General features: G+C 30.9%; 1 protein-coding gene and 1 long non-coding RNA gene across 6 annotated transcripts in view; both read right to left on the reverse strand.

Moving 5' to 3' along the window:
* The window catches only part of LOC143245034 (uncharacterized), a 25,235-nt gene extending 22,487 nt beyond the window's left edge, over nucleotides 1-2,748 (reverse strand). For all 3 annotated transcript variants that reach the window (XR_013025438.1, XR_013025440.1, XR_013025439.1), the window contains exon 1: nucleotides 428-2,748. This is a non-coding gene — a long non-coding RNA (uncharacterized LOC143245034). The remainder of the gene's footprint in view (nucleotides 1-427) is intronic.
* On the reverse strand, nucleotides 53-17,523 carry LOC143245033 (SRR1-like protein). Of its 3 annotated transcripts, none has more exons than XM_076490813.1 (3): nucleotides 17,251-17,523; nucleotides 3,406-4,359; nucleotides 53-167 (listed from the first exon to the last, which is right to left on the reverse strand). In XM_076490813.1, exon 2 carries the CDS (start codon nucleotides 4,300-4,302, stop codon nucleotides 3,421-3,423), a length of 882 nt encoding a protein of 293 aa, XP_076346928.1. In that variant the 5' UTR covers nucleotides 4,303-4,359; nucleotides 17,251-17,523; the 3' UTR covers nucleotides 53-167; nucleotides 3,406-3,420. The 3 variants fall into 3 exon arrangements, with proteins under 3 accessions (XP_076346928.1, XP_076346927.1, XP_076346926.1); XM_076490812.1 differs by lacking the exon at nucleotides 53-167 and adding an exon at nucleotides 6,489-6,595 and having other exon boundaries at nucleotides 2,890-4,359; XM_076490811.1 differs by lacking the exon at nucleotides 53-167 and having other exon boundaries at nucleotides 2,890-4,359; nucleotides 17,251-17,522.
* Nucleotides 17,524-17,975: the final 452 nt, after the last annotated feature.

Genomic DNA, 17,975 nt, shown 5'->3' on the forward strand with positions numbered 1-17,975 from the left:
GTGCTCCAACCACTTGTCTATGCTAGAAAATGGAAAAAAACAAATAAACACAAGCGAACGTTTTACTCATTAAATCTCATATTCACGAAAGTGGAGATGTCACCAACTGGCTGGCTTCGTACTTACATTTGACTTCAACTAGTTGCTCAGATGAAGAGAAGACTTTCCTGAAACGTTTGTACAGGACAGGAAGAATAATGAGATACCATACTTTCAAATCTGACAAATAGTCTGCGTATAATATCTTAAGGCGGTTCATAACGGAAAGCAAGTAGCAAGAAAGATACCAAAGCAAAACAATTAACACATGACTTTTCGCGTATCTGGTTAACGAATACACTTTAACTACATGACTATCATTCGCAGATTTAGTGATTTCTTTTTGAGTGATAATGTGGTAAAAGCCATAAGAAAACACAAGACTCACCAGTAGATGTTCTGTGGAATGAAAGACTGAATTGTCCAACATTGATCGAGATTCAAGCAAAGAAAGAAACAAAGCACAATAAAAACAAAGTTAAACAAGATTAGCTCAAAATACCAACAATCAAAATTTAGGAATAACAGTATTCTTTGGGTTCTTTTTACTGGTGATCTAGCAAATTGTTTTTATTTTAATGCACTATTTCAGTACACATAGGAAAGTTGTATTTATAGCCAACTTCTATATACAATTAGGTCCAACTGTAACATTTATATTATCCATTATTGGAAGGTAATTCCTGTGTCATCTCGTACTTACGCTTTTTGGAAGAACAATAAATTTCTGTAAAAAAGCTTACTTTAATAGCGTTTATACTAAAATTATGATTGTTTTAAATTTCTAGTTAATAATACTTACATAGCGCATACTCCATACGAAAATATCACCTCAGTGAAATTCGTTAACACTATTATTCTGTTTTGAGTCATGTATTAAAAAGAAGCAGAAGAAAAACGAAAAATTATAACATTTTGCTATGATATTTCCAGACTCAGTCACTACATGGATATGAAAAGAAACACTAACTCTATTGTAAAGTTATGATGATATATTGAAGAAATATTTAAAATACTACATCGATAAACAATCCGAGCCATTTCTACATAGGCAATGTCGCCATTACGTTTTTTGGTGGACTCAGCAGATAGCCTGATGTGGTTTTGCTATAAGAAAACACACACACACCCATTACGTTTATTAGGTTTTGGTAGTAAATACTACCAAAGGCTATCTGTCACGATTCTCAATTTTGGGTAGAGCAGAATTAGCCAGTCAGCAGCATCCTACCTCCCATGTTAAGTGGATGGCTGTCACTCTCATATCGCACCCACGACATAAGTACGGGAGTATTCTGTAGCATCTGAAGAATTTGAACCGGCTCGACAGCTTCCAAATCCAGAGCTGGTCATCTGGATTATTTTTTTTAATTTCGCACAAAGCTACTCGAGGGTTATCTAGACCTTAGTAAATCTGAAGTTTTCCGTGAGGTAAAGGTTTACTTCAGACAGTCTGATAAAACTATCTCGACCTGATTATTTTGAAAGAAGTTATAGTCCAGTATAAACAACTGTCCTTTGTCTATAAAAGCCTGTTTTGCATACTATTATGAAAATGATCCATTAGACGTATGCGAGTATATGTATGTTAGCATTAATCATCCAACGCTTGGTAGTTTGATTACAAGTTTTTGCGTAGTAACTGGTAGTTATAATTTTCCTATACTGAAAATATATTTTTGAAAGGTACAAGGCTTGTAGAACGCGAAAAGAAAACGTTCGCATGAAGGGGGCAGCACTGAGCGAGAACAGCTAATCTTCTGAGAAGAGGTACTGTATCGGAAACTATACAATGGTACACCTGAGACATTTTGTTTTAGGATTTTTGCTCGAGAAGAGAAAATAAAAACTGAAATAGAGCAATTCTCATTTTTTAACACACCTTTGGCTTTAAACTTATAGCTACAACTATTTAATCAGTTAAATAAGGCAGTTATTGTCTTCCACAAAGTCGGGAACTAATTTGTATCCAATGACGTCATTAATGATTTAAAACAAACAAAGAGGTATTCTCAGTTAGTGTGGTATTATACAGGTTTTTCATTTGTACGTTAAATTATACACAGTATTTCACAGACTTAGTTTCTCAAAGACTCAGCACTACTTCTTAACATATTTTGCTAAGCCTCTGCTTATCTAGCATAATGCACTAGGGTTACTTCAGTTTTACCTAAGCATACCAAAGAACTATGAAAATAGCAATCCTGACATGTTAAGGACAGCCACCTTCTGTTAATGTTGTGCAAAATTTAAGTTTAATAACTGTACTTTTTAATAGATTACTCTAGAATCTTCAAAAGTTGATCCAGCTGAAACTATAAATAAATCCACACAAAATGTGTGCAGCAAACAATGTTTAAAAAAATCTCAGTATTTTACATAAAAAATAAATATATATACACACATACATAATTGAATATGGCTGATGACAGGTTAAGGAAAGGAGGTGATACTGTGATGAGTTGTCTTACATGTTTCTTAATTCTATGTAACTGTAACATACATTTGGACACAAACTAACGAGGGTGAAAAACCATTGGAAATTCAGTACTAAAAGACTTTTTCACAAGTTTCATCATAAGTCTTGATTTAGGGTGTTATATTTTTAATCCTACAGGAATGGGTAAAGGTCAAAATGTACATGCCACAATCTTTTACAGAGCATCATTCAAAATGGTGTCATGCTTTTATGTCAAAATTATCACCAACTCATTTTACCCTACATTACTGACTTAGAAACTGTTTATGGTAGAGAACAGTATATACCAGATGCAATAAACAAGGATATTGAAAAACTTTAGATGTGCATTTAGTAAGTTCTAGGAATTATTGAAATGCAATATCCGAACTATATGATTAACAAATATTTTTATTCTTCAAACATGTATCAACTTGAACACAGAGTTGCCACAGTATGAGTCAGACTAATATATATCTTGAGTATAAATACTTTTGTAACACATCTGATTGTTTCTGTATGACAAACTTGTGTATTTTATTCACTAAATGCATACACTTTGTGTAGACAAAAGCAGTAAATTTAGAATTACAGTAATTTGCACACATTCAGCTAATGAAAACAACTATCATTTCCCTCAACCTTCTGACCTTTCCAGAAAATGTACCTGAACATGATGACAAATTAGTAATATTCATGTTATCAGCAAAACTGATATTACAAATTCCAGTGAATTAAAAACCTATATCTTGCCGATAATATTCTTCAATCAACTTAATTTTTTTTCACAAGCAACTTTTAGAGATAATTCAGGTATATGAAATATATAACAGTAGTATAATTATTCATTAATACTACAGCAGGAAAACATTATATTTTCACACAAGTATAATTTCAGTTTACATTACCTCCTCTACTTAGGTTTACTTCATTGAGGAATTGCATATAATTTCATCATCTGAGTTGTAAAAAGGTTCAGCAGCTTCTTCCCAAAACTCTGACAGCACCTGCAGTAATTCTTCTCTGTTAAAGCTGTGGACTGCAATGTCATTAAATATATCACTAATCCTAAAGTCATTCTTTATAATAGTTTCTTGTTTAAATGGTAAAACTTTCACAATGTATGGGACACTGTCCTTTAGCCATTTTACAGGGGTGTTGCACATCATTGTGTTGAAGCTGTTTCCAAGTATGACCACTAGAGGAAGCTGATCAGGAGACCAGTTTGCCCACAAAACACTATTGTATAAGGGTTTACCACAATGAGGCATATAAAATAAAGTTTTTGTTTTCACACTTCTTTTACCTTCTTCATTCTTAATGATTACTTCACAGCCTGTTTTCTTCAGCAGCTGTATTTCTGAAGAACTGAACACAGGATCATAAACTAAAACATTATCAACATTAAACGATGCTTTTAAACCCAGCAACAAAGCCAACTGGTATTGAGATGAAACACAACAACTAAAGTTCCCAAGTCCATAACAAACTATATGAAAATTGTCTAAATTTAAACCTGTTAATTGGTTTTCTTCACATCCATTTTTTCCTAATATAGTCTGTTGAATATTTCTTGGGTGTAGCACATTTTTCAGTTGATTCACAAGCCTTATAAAAAAGTTTGAATCAGTTATTTCTTTCTGAAAATCTACTATCTTATCAAGTGCAAAATCAAGATCTGATATGTTATTATCATTAAGTCCATGTGATTGAAGAAAAGATTGTGAAGCGTGTTGTACATAAAAAGGTCTATTTTTCCTCCTCTTCCTTTTTCCTCGAACAACCATAAATCCATCTTCATTCATAAAAGAACTGTCACAAGGGCCTTACTAGTAAATTAAACACGTTCTAACTTAACTGTCCTGTACAAAAAGAGAAAAAAGTTATGTGAGCAATGCTCAACATACAAAAGTATATATCTGATAGAAAAATTTCGTGGATATCCTCAATAAGTTTCTGGTAAACAAACAGTCATTACTGATTCTCTTTAGTACTTTTTTGTTAATTAAGTAAACAGTACTGCTTTAACTTAAGATTTAGAAAACAATTAATTATTACTTAATTTACAATTAAAATAAGCTGGCATGAATTATGATGAATGATGTTATCTAAAATACAAAGTGAACTTTAGCTTATTATGTATTCAAAGTTCCTTTTGTAACTAAGATAAAAAATACTTCACTATAATTTTAGTTGAAATTTCACCTTTTTCAAAACAAAGACTCTTTTCAACCAGAATAATTCAAATCTCCAACAAAGCTTTAAATTTTTTTTAAAAATCTTTTATGTCTCTATAAGACTATATACACAAAAACATTTTGTAAGCATACTCATGAGTCTTAACGTTCTCTGTCTTAATTTTCTCCTTGGACAACTATTATATATGTTTTATTTAATGACTTTAAATAGAGATAATGTAAATAATATATTTTGTGAATATAAAAAATATGATATTTATCTATACTTTTCATAAACTTGTTATTGGCAATGTCAGAGTCTTCTTTTATTACATACTGATATCATTAGAACCTAGTTTTTATTTGTCTATTGCCATCAACATGTTAAATGTTTCATAATTCATATCAAAGCTATTTACAATTACAGAACTCCAAATACTTATTAGTAGTTAACATATCAAAATACAGATATTTAGAATTATAAGCTATACTGAAGTCTCTTAGATAATAACAATAACAGGTATATGAAAAATTTGTGATAAACAGCTTCTAATCATTTACTCAAAAAAGAACAAAACATATTTTCCTCTGACAGAAACAATTATTTGTTAATTCATTTAATTTGTTAAGACATGCATTTTAGCAAATAAAATATGTTACATAAGCCTAAAATATTCTTTCATTCAAAACACCTGCCATAACAGTTTCACCAAATTCAGAGCTACTCAGCACTGCTTGGAAGAACAAACAAAGTAACCCTCAAACAGCAGTGGAACAGAAGAACTGCTTGATATAGTCTGTTACTCACCCTTTGTTACTTTTCATTGGAACATGTAAAGTATTTTAGATTTTTAGTGGATGGCAAAGTACCATGTACACAAAACAACAACTGATATTAAAAGTCCTAGCATCTTACTTTTGTCCTTAAAATGTCCATAGTAAACACATTATAATTGTTCTTTAACAAATTTTAACTGTATCTACGTAGAACACTGAAACTGTAACAGCTCCATAGACTGATTACCCATGTCATATAACAAAATATTTATTATAATCCAGAGTTACTTTGTAATACTACTACAATATATTCTAGCTTATGGTTGTAACCAACAAATATCTATTTTTTCTTTTTGCTTCACTATAAACCATTGATGCCATTTCTTTGAATAAAAACAACCATAATTTCAAAAATCATTTGACCTACCAGGAAGTTGCATCATCAATGAATAATCTGTACCAATGTCTTTTTAGAAGTTTCTAATCCATTAACAAAAAAGGTGTGATCTTAAACTTAAAATATGTTTCTTTGTATATTTCTGTATGAGTTTCTTTATAACCAATGAGAAGAAAACTGTATTAACTCATTATAATACATTATTCATAGATGATATTAAACCTAAATGTTATAACTGATTAAGGACTTGGATAAAGCACCTCCAGAAGGATCAAGTGGTGGAATAATAAGGTGAAAACTACATGAAGGAACTAGTCCAGTCTTAACACATAATAAGTAAGTTAAACAACAACAAGGGAGTAATTGATCCATCTAAGAAATTCCATCTACTAATTTAGACTAAATTTACACAAGAGTCAAAGCACAAAGCCATCCCTGATAATTAAAATAATTTTAAGCCTTCCTTATATATATTGCATGCACCACATCTAAAATAAATCTATTTTCAAAGAAAAACAATCTATTAGAAAATAAAATGGTCTTCACTGAAAGTGACCCTTACCATGCCCAATTTTGTAATTGTATTGCCCTAGTCTTACTATGCTCACCATTAAGTTTAAAAAAAGATAACATATCAAACCTGTCAGTTATTTTAACAGTCTTAAACACCTCAATCAGATCCCCTCCAACTTCTGTTCTCAAGGTTCAAACTTTTCACTGTACTCAAAATGTGGTCTAACCAGTGACCTATATAATGAAATTACAACCATTTCAGACTTACATTCAACATTTCAACATCCTACTTGATGTACCACTATCAGTTGCACACTGCTTGGATGATTTAAGAGACTGATCAACCAAAATACCAGATCCTTTTCTTCTATAACACTGTACAGATTATTCCAATCAAAATTATAATTATTTAAAAGCCATCTGTGATTTATTTGTCTAACTCATTAACTAATCTAGATCCTTTTGTAAAGTATCATCATACTGCTCACACTCAGCAACACCAAGAACCTCACTATCATCAGCTAGTCAAGTACTTTATTGACAATTCCTTCTTCTGTTTTTAATTTAATTAAGAAAGAACAAAGGTCCTAACACTGAGTCTTGAAGTCCTCCATTTAACATAATGTTTTTGGATAACATGGGACATATTGGTCCATCTTAGCTGTTCTATCCTTTAAACTAACCCAAAACTATTCAAAAATAATTTTTTGAAAAATTTAAAGCCAGCCTTTATCATTCATATACTTATCAAACTTTTTCTTAAACTCACTTAAATTTGAAAGAATTTTAAAAATCTTAATATCTCCTCATAACAACAAACCCTCCATTCCATGCACCTTTCCAGTAACCTTTACCTAAACCCCTTCCAACAATCCAATGTCTTTCTCAAATTAAAAAGTCCAAGACTGAACACAACATTCCAATTCTGGCCTAATCAGTGATCTAACAATGAAATTATTACCTACTTATACTTGTATTCCATATTCTGCAGATAAAACCCAAAATCCTATTTGCCCACTAGCAAAAGCACACTGCTTGAATGGTTTAAGAGGCTGATCAACCATTACACTAAGATCCTTTTCTTTCATGACACCATAAAGGTCATTCTCATCCAAATTATACTTATAATTAAAATTATAACCCACATGCCTTATCTTCCATTTATTATAATTAAAACCCATTTGCCATTTATTTGACCAACCTGCTAAATGATCTAAATCCTTTTGTACATCAGAAGCATCCTTTTCACAGACATTAACACCCAATACTTTGATATCAACATCAAATTTATATAATTTATTAAATGTTCCTCCATCCATGTCACTAATGTAAATAAAAAAGAGCTAAGGTCTCAAGACTGGGCCCTGAGGTACCCCATTTGTGACATAAATCCAGTTTGATTAAACTTCATTTGTAACAACTGTCAGTTTCCTTCTATCCAGCCACTCTTCTAGCCAGTTTTGTAACTTATCACCAATGCTTATAGAGATAAATGTTCTTACAAACCTTTTATATGGCACTTTATCAAATGCTATCTGAAAATCCAAATACAACAAATCTACCCACTGACCCTCATCTACAGAATTAGTAACCTTTTTTAAAGCAAGATTCTCCTTTTGTCAAACCATGTTGACTACCCATAACACTTTATATTTTGTTAAATGATGTTGCAAAGCATCTTTTATCAGACTTTCCAAAACTTTTCTGACAATTGATGTAAAACTAATGGGTTTATAATTACTGGGGAAAGTTTTATCACTTTCCTTGAAAAAGAGAAGTTACATCAGCTAACTTAAGATCTTCTGGTACCTGCCCATTGTTCAAGTACTTACAAAAATTATTAACAAATGGCTCTCAAAACAATTTTAACCTCCTTTAAAACCCTTAGGGAAATATTATCTGGCCAAGGAGCCTTTTCATTCTTTAAAACTTCCCATTTTTTCTTAACCACTGCATAATTTATGCAGTCATATTGTTTGATCTTGTTTCCATCTATCAAATGTGTAAGAAGTGGAATACTGCATAAATTTTATTTCCTTTTATATCCACTAATAGACAACTTAATGAATTCTACCTCCTTGCTATTATATTTGATGTCCTCAACTTTTACAGGATGTAACTCATATTTTATGTATAAAGTCACTCTCTCTCCCCTTTAGTATGCTATCCCTCTTAATAACCTGTGACCCTGTATTTAAAACAAAAACTTACTGTCATCTAAATCATTAATGTTTAATCATGTTTCAATTATTCCCATTACATCAAAATCCTCAATTTCTATCACTGCTTCAAGGTCATCGGTTTTATTTCCAATACTTCTAACATTACAATACTGACAACTAAGTCAGTATAACTCATAAATACTTCTATAGTCATATCCTCTAAATTTTTTCTATCTCTCATTTGTTTCGGATTTAGTTTATTCTGACCCTCATCTCTATCTACTAAAAGCTTAAAATGTTCCTTACAGCTGAATCAGTAGCTATAGCAAAGAAGCCAGTCCCTATCTTATTCAAATGTAAATAATCCATTCAAAACAGCTTCCTTCTTAAATTGAATTGGTCCCATAAGTCAAACCAGCCAACATGCTCATCCTTGTATACTAACCTAATCCTAACATTTAGCCGTAATGACTTACTTGCAACTTCATCACCACTCTTAATTCTGGGTAGTATCCCTGACAAAATAAAGTTATGGTATTTTTCTCTAAATACATTTATCAACATTTTGTATTTATTAATTAGCTTTCCTGACCTACATTTCCCTAAATCATTAGCCTCCTATATGCACAACTAAGATTACTGTATTGCTAGCTCCCTTTATTGTATCTCCTGCTCTCTAAGTTATATCTTCCACCTGTGTCCCAAGGTAGCATAATACAATTATTTTCTCAATATTCAACCTATATAAATTATCCTATCCACATTCCTTGTTAATGAATAACCTGTAACTATAACCTCCTTACATTTATGCTTCACATCCTTCTCTGTGCCTTTTGTTTTCCTTTCCTTCAGTAGTTCCTCATCTGCATAATGCAAGAACTGAAATCCATTGCTCAATAGAATATACTCATTACAATTAAATCTGCTACTTTTAGCCCTAATAGGACTATTTCTAGCTTCCTGAAAATCACTGTTAGGAGATGAATCCCTTACATGTACATTAAGCACTACAACTTTAAGAAGCAGTGCTTTCTTTATACCATCAAGTACTCCAACTTTGGAAAGCAGTGACTTTTCTTCACCATTAAGTGTTCCCATTATAGCAAATATACAATCTTCTATGCCTTCATTTACCCCATTGTAGCAAGCAGGCACCATATATATCAAGGCTGATTATGACCATGGTTAGTACTATATTCTCTGTGCCAGTAAGTAATTGCACAAGAGACAATCACATCTTCCACATCAAGGATTTCACAATTACAGAATACAAAAAATATTTTACTCTAGAAGTCATCCTCTACTTAAAAGTCATTTCATTTGTTGTATTTGAGTAAAGAGTATATATACTTCACTTGAGAAGTCTTGATTGAATTTGAAACAGAACAGTTTTAGGGACACTGATAAGATACCTTTATACAATGCTGTTCAGTAACAATATATGTGACAGGTGTTATTAATACTCATAGGACAAAAAGATGCATTAGTACTTATCAGCTTCCATATATGAATAAAGTTTCAATTTTGGCTTAAATAAAACTATAAATAAAAATTCAAAAATTATTGAAAGTAATTTTATAACACATTAGAAAAACTCAAAGTAATTAGCTTATTGATGTGTGATTCTGCCTTTATTGCCAACAACTGCACAAATTCTTGACAGTAGAGCACTTGCAAGTTCCTGAAAAGTATGCTTAAAAATTAGGTATCATATCAAGTATGGTAGTCTCATTCACTCACAATGATCTTCCAACCAGCATTTATTTATTTATCTAATGAGACCTTTGGATAATCATCATGTTTCAATAGCCTTCATTTTATTCTGTTGAAAAACTAAGTTGTGCAGTTTGGATTAAACAACTTGTTCATTTAGCTTCTACAATCTACTTTATCTGAAAACCAAATAAGTTATTGACAACTAAAGTAGAACAGAGTTTACATGTGTTTAAATAATAAATCAGCTGTCAAAGAGGAATGGTAGCTGATCAACACACCCCACTGCCAACTTTTGGGATATTCTTTTAACACTCAAAGTGGGGTCAATTCACACATAATGCTTTCACAGCTTGCAGAGCTAGCATATTCAGCTACAAAATTTGCTCCCACGATCTTCAGATTGCAACTAGGCCACCAAAACCATTAGGTGATAAAAGGTATGAGAGCTCTTAGAGAAAGATTTCCCAGTGATGTTAAACTAATACCACTCTCTTAACATGTAGTGTTTGTTATTAGGCACCTCTAGACATATTTCATGTAAAAACAAAATAAATTGATTTGAAAAAAGTAATAGTGGATTGTAATTAGTGTGCATGATTTTCTTGTGTTTAGTATTTCATCTCAGATCACCAGAACTTGTATTGTTCTAGACCTATTGAGAAATTTATCTGGATATCCAGAAATGCATTAAAAGGCTTTATTGAAAAAAAATGAAAAAAGAGAGCAACAAAATCTCCCAATGCCAAACAATTGTACAATTTTGGAATCAAATCATAGCCTATTAAAGTATATTTTTAATTGAGCCTAAAGTAGCAATAATCATGAGAAAATAACCCTGGAACACACATTGTACTTCATTTCACTGGTTATATATTCCCATGAAATACTATATGAATGCAGAAGTTGTCTCTCACAGTAAAGATTACACACCACAGATCTTTTATTATATTTATTGTAAATTGAATAACTACTTGCCAAAATATAAAATATCTGAAGAAATTCAACTAAGTTCCAAAAATAATTAATTATATGATTTAAAACTTTGAGTGAAATAAAAAAAAATATGATAAAACTATTTTTGCTCATGTGCTTGTTTTCAAAAATCTAAATAATTTTCCTTTTTTATTATTTTAAGACTACCCTGAGGTGAAATATTTTCTATCTTCTTACTGTACCAATGAGTTCCAATAAGTAAACTGAACATATGAGCAAATTCTAACAATATGTACTAAAATTCAGAGGTTGTTCAGTTATCTAGAAGTTTAAAATAAAAACTGGGTTATTTGCTTCATATATTTATGTTCATTGTTCATTACCTGTTTACACATATCCTACAATGTAAGATATACTTGTATGGTTAAAAATTAGTGATATACACAGTAATATGGCAGTACGACTGAATATGTTGTGAACTGTTCTTTAATGTAGTGAAATTAGCATTGTACAATACTTATAATTTAAGAATAAAACTGATGGTTTGTTGCAGATATCTGCCAATTGCTGCCACGTAAATAATTAGTTAAGGTGAAATAAATATATAAACTGTTAATTATTTTGTATTGTATCTTAATACAATCTAGAACTTTCCAAAATTTTCTTTAAAGATCTATAATATTCTTTGCTATTCTTAATTTCATAGAATATTCAATTCAATTCCATGACATTTATTGTTCTGAAGTGTTCCATAATATTCTGTTAAATAATCTTATCATAGAAACTCCCATGAACAATATATATATATATATATAGAGAGAGAGAGAGAGAGAGCAGATTAGATTCAACAGAATTTGGGAAAATAAAACAAGATATAAATTGTAAATTATACTGTAGGATAAATAAAGCTTAAAAAAAAAACCCTGATAAAATTACTTTACTGGCTATAATTTTTGATGAAACTGGCAATGGCAGCAGCAGCTAGAAGCAAGATTTTACTGTGGTTACTAGGAAATGAAGAACCTGAAATAACAGGAAATTTGAAAAAAAAACATCCATGAAAGAGCAACAGCTATCATCATAGAAGTTTCGTTAATCTGGAACAAAGCTAGAATTCCAATACAGCTTAAACAGCATGCTATCAAACAGTCCAAGACATTTTTGAAAACTGGGAAAAGCTAAATTCCACTAGATAAACAGAGATGCAAAGAGCCAGTGAAGCAGGCTTTACTGACCAATTAGGTGATCTGTTTCATACTGCTCATCAGGATGCTCTTGCACTAATAAAGATACCAGAAGACAGAGAATTTCTCATTTCACACAGAGAGAAAAGATGCTGGACATGTATGGGATCAGTACACAACATACTTAATATGAAAGATTTTAAAGCAAAGAAAGAACTGTGAATTAAGAAGATCACAATGAGCAGAAGAAGAAGATAGAAGACTTAATGAGAGTTCAATGGAGTAACTACAATGGGTGACAGTACTAAGAAAGACAATACAAATGAATATTTTGCACAAATAAACAGAATGATACAAATACAACCTTTTCAGCCTAAAAAAAAGGCAAGAAAAAGTATCATAGACCCAAGTTGGCAGTTAGTATGGGTAGAACCAAACTGTCAGACAGAAAAGCAACGTTCATGCTTACTGCCACTGCCATGCATGTGAGTCATGACATTCAGGATTTAACGCTTAATCATTCATCAATACAACAAACATAATATAATATTCATCAGGACATTTCCAAACATCTGAAGCAATTGTTCAAACATCTCCCTAGTTGTTCATATGGATGGAAAACTTCTCAGTGACCTCATCAGAAAAGAACAAGTAGACTTCTTACCACTTGTTACATCTGGATTATATATCAATCTAACTCCTGGGAGTAATAAAGTTGGTTTCTGGGATTGGTGAAGCTTAGATTGCTATTGTCACCAGGTTACCAAAAGACTGTGGTGTAGAGAATCTACTTAATGCAACGTGTTTTGATACAACAGTCACAAATACTAGTCAAAATAGTGGTGCATGTGCATTACTTTTAAGCAAAATTAGATTAAAATCTACTATACTTAAGATGTCAACATCACATACTTGAGCTAGTTCTTTCATATTTGTTCAATTATTGTATGGACCAACCTAAAGACCAGATGTTGCAATCTTCAAATGGTTCCAGCAACACTGAGAATTCACTGATTGTTCAAATTACCAAACTGCATAAAACAATGTAGATCTAAAAAAACCCTCCTGCAGACACCAAAAGTGAAGTCCTAGATTTTGCCACAAAATAGCTTCAAAAATTTCAACCTAAAGTTTACTACAGACAATTCTTGGAAACATATGATATTTGTTGTTGAAACTCTTTCTTAAGGTGTTTGTTTTATATCACCAGGCACTATGCATCATGCTCAACAGATGGCTAAAGTCTTATATGTACTCAAAATCTACATGTTCCAAGATCAATACAGACTAACTGCATCTGAAAGCAGAGGAATATGTGATGTCTGTATATTCTTAATCCAACTTTACTTTATGGCTTGGTTCATTGCTCATGATACAATCTCTGCTCCTCTAAGCCATTTAGCATTACTTCAGAGTTTAAAGAAATATGAAGAAATCAACCTAACCATATCCAAATCAGTTACAAAGAAATCTGCTGCACATTTGTTGTATCTTAGTGAAAACTTGATAGCCTTGGTTTTTTCAACCAGACACAAAGTGACCCATAATAAAAGCAATGAATGAACAAAAATTTCATGAATGTATCAAAAATTCACCAATCAGATCAAAATTACACCTATACAATCCTCCAAAAGTCCCTACCAGATTTTATGACAAAAAATGCCTCGATTGTTTTAGATGCCTGAAACTTTTGGCAAGTTTGTTTGATGTGGATCTTGAATTGTAGAGCCTCAAAAATGATTACAAAATAGCATTGGACATTGTGTGGGGTTTGAAAGTGGTTAATAGTACATCCGAAATAGGTGTTGCTATCATTGAAGAATACAAGTCTTTGCTTACAAATGACAATGATCAAAAGCAGTATCTTCCTCAAGTTGTTAAAGATTACTAGCATTACTTCTCTGATTGAAACAAAGCAACTCTGAACAAAATAACTGGCAGTACAGCACAAATATCATTACGACTAAGGCATTAAAGTGATGAGCATGGGTTATACTGACATTTTAATTTGGCTATAAAAAATTGTTTTTCATATTTTATTAAATTTTGTTCTTTTGTAAAGTAGGAATAATTTTAAGAAGCCAATAAAGCTTTATCCTTGTTTTCTTTTATCTGATTATCATCCTATAACAGACTCAAAATAATCAATAAAGCTGTAGTTACAAATGTTTCAATGCAACCCCTAAATAATAAACATGCTTAAAATTTTGCCTGCCAAGTTTTCTTATGCAGTCAAATAAATCTGAGGGGTGAGAGTTTATAAATTCTAAACTTTAAAATATTTATCCCCATTTAAGGACTATCCTACTAATAAGTCTATAACAACCTTGATTAATTTTATCTTCACCACTGAAAGAGAAATAACATTACGCAGCTTCCAATGTTTGAACAGCAGCTCTCTATTCAAAGATTTACAATAAGTGAGTGGTTGGCATAACCAATCTTTAAACTTTTCCAAAACCCAGCCAAGAAATCTTACTACTTTTTAAATTTCAAAATTTTTTGTTGACAAGTTAAGAATTAGTGTAATCGTTTGATCCATCTAGCAGTTACTCAAAATGAGGCATGCTGCTTAAATATTCATGAGCAAAACTAAAAAAAGGTAAAATTTATCAACCCAATCATTCTAATAACCACAAGACATGAGCCTTCCTTCATCCCTCAACGACCCTTCTGCTACCCTAACATAATGCTTACCTTCAATGTATTTAAAGAAATCTTAAATGTAAACTTTCACATTTTCAGCAATTTTTTCATGTTCTCCCTATCATTCCCTAATATCCTATCTGACCAAATGTCATCTTCTGTAATCCTCAAATCTTCAGTCATTACAATCACTTTAATCACTTAAATTTATAATGCTTTTCTTTAATCTCACCTTTCATACTCTTTGTGAGACAACCTGATATTTTTAACTTAGACATTTTTTTTTATGAATAACACCTCTTCAATGTTTATAAGTTTTTAAAAATTTCAATATTGAATCAATACCTCAAATTAATTCAGTTTTCCAATTCATAACATATAATTCTTAATGCATACCTTCAAAATCTGTATCCACAATTTTGTAACAGGTGATTTCTATACACATTAAAATTAAACCTGAAACAGCACTGATCACTTGCACCAAGATTTTACCTAATCTCCACCACCTCAACATTTCTATATTAGAAAATAATAATAAATCTAAAATAATCAATACAGTAAACTATTTCAACTGTTTACTAACTATTATCCCTCATAGTTTGACTCTCAACATTTCTCAAGTTATGTGTCTAAAATTAAAATCATCCATAATCAAGACATCACTGTAGTTTTTCACTACTTTATTCAGTTTCATCTGGTGGTCTGTAACAAATTCCCACTAAAAGCCTCCTTCCTTATATTTACTAACAGAAACCCAAATAAATTCAATCTCCTCGGTTGTTTTTTCTTCTTTCACATCCTCAAAAATATGTAATTCACACTTTATATATAAATCAAAGCCACTCTTCCCATGTTTTTTTCTGCTCTGTCCCTCTTAAATAATCTATAATCCAATATTTAAAAAAAATTTGTCATCAAAATTGCTTATACTTAATCAAGTTTCATTGTATCAAAATCTTTCATTCCAACTAGTGCTCTATATGTATTTGTTATTTATTTTATACGTCTAATATTCCAATAATAAGAATTTAGCCAACCCTCAAAACTACTTTGGTATTTCATTACAACACTACATTTTTCATCTAACTTTGTCTGCATTTACTTTATCTTTGTTCTCACCACTGTGAAGTCTTCAGCATAGGCAGTTTCACATTTCTACAATTATTTTACTTTCTCACAATTATTACATGTTCATTATATTTCATTTGCAACATACCTGTTACATGGATTAATTTTACTATAATACATGCAATATGCTGAAAAAATAATGTGTACAATGCAAATTCTTACACAGAATTCAAGAAAATAGTAAATTTCAATAATTTCTTTGAACATGAAGTAAGTATATAATTTTAATGATATAATTGCAAATTAGATCCAACGACTTTCTCAGTTTCTTCTTTCATGACCTACAGTTTTACTGAGTAAATATGGTTTGTGGGACTAACAGGTATCTGCTGCCATAATCTTTTCTCTAAATAAACATGTAAAGAATATACATATATATATACACACACACACACTTTATGATTTTGTACAGTCTGAGAATACTTTTTCTCTTATTTTATCATACTTTTTCAAGATATTTTGCATGAGAAGTTTTTATTTTAAATGCAAGAGGATTACAGCAGGTATATTAATAGTAGTAACATCACAGGCATATTTATTTAGTTCTATTAATTACCGTTACCTATGACTTGTGCTGCAAGTGACTTTATTACTAGCGTAACGTTAGGCCTATTCCAATTCATTATTGCTTATTATATGGAATTCCGATTTAAAATCCATGATAAAAATTGCGTATCTAAAAGAAATGCGTGAAAAGCATTTACGCTGACTTCTGCCTAATGTGATTTTTATCAATAGCTGTTGTATGTTTGTTTATTATTAACACAGTTGTATTGTATAGTATTAGTTTTAAAAAATTGATTTTCTTCCACAAAATTATAAAACAACCGCTAATATAACGAATTTAAACTTTAAAATTCGTAACAATAACATTCCAATTTGTATACATAAATATATGAAACTAAAAGTGAGATATGCATTTTAAATTATATATACAGGATATCAAACTCTCTTCTAAACTCAAAATTTAAATAAAATAATATGAATTGAAGTTATAACAAACTAAAACAAAAATAAATACTAATACTATTAGTAATGAGATATACGTGTGTATCACTAACATCATTATAACCTTAACTACAACTATAGTATAAATCACTAAATGCAAGTTCTAACTTACCCTAGTCTCACTCACAAAACAATTTGGAAGGGTAAATTGATATATTTAAACTTCCAACGCAGGTCTGTTAAAATACGACGAACTTTAACATATAAATTTTATCACTCATTACAAAATACATTAATTTACATCAAGTTTTTTAAACAATATATGTAACCACATTCATGATCTGAACAGTACAAAATTCAACTAGAGGTCGTTCTGAACTTCTGAGTGAGTTATTATTTGGAATTTCAGACAAATTAGGTTAAAAGTTATTTTTACATTATGTAAGTGACAATGTTTCATGTAACACAGTATGGCTTCTCAGTTGTTGTTTTTATCTTTCTGAAAAAGTACGCTTGGAAACTGGTATTTCAATATATCTATAAAGTTACGAATGTTTGTTTTTATTTTATGCTTTTCAAAAGTGGAAGCTTTATCGGTATTGCTGCAGGCAGTAAGTTTAATTTTAAAATCTTAGTGAATGGCATTAAAAAATATCCATATTGTTTTTCATTATTTTTTTTGTTCAATATTTGACCCAGGCTTTGGAAACTTATTCACTGCTTGAACATCATTTCATTAATTTCATGCTCAGAATATCTGTATTCATCTGGCTTTTAATGATTTAAAATAATTTGAGAACTATATGTTTGTTTTTCCCTCTTATTTGGGGAACATAAAGGGTCTTTCATTTGATATTAGTGCCCTCTGACTATGTATCATTGAATAACTTTACTATA

The sequence above is a fragment of the Tachypleus tridentatus genome, chromosome 2, assembly GCF_004210375.1.
Source record: "Tachypleus tridentatus isolate NWPU-2018 chromosome 2, ASM421037v1, whole genome shotgun sequence".
Classification (NCBI taxonomy): Eukaryota; Metazoa; Arthropoda; class Merostomata; order Xiphosura; family Limulidae; genus Tachypleus; species Tachypleus tridentatus.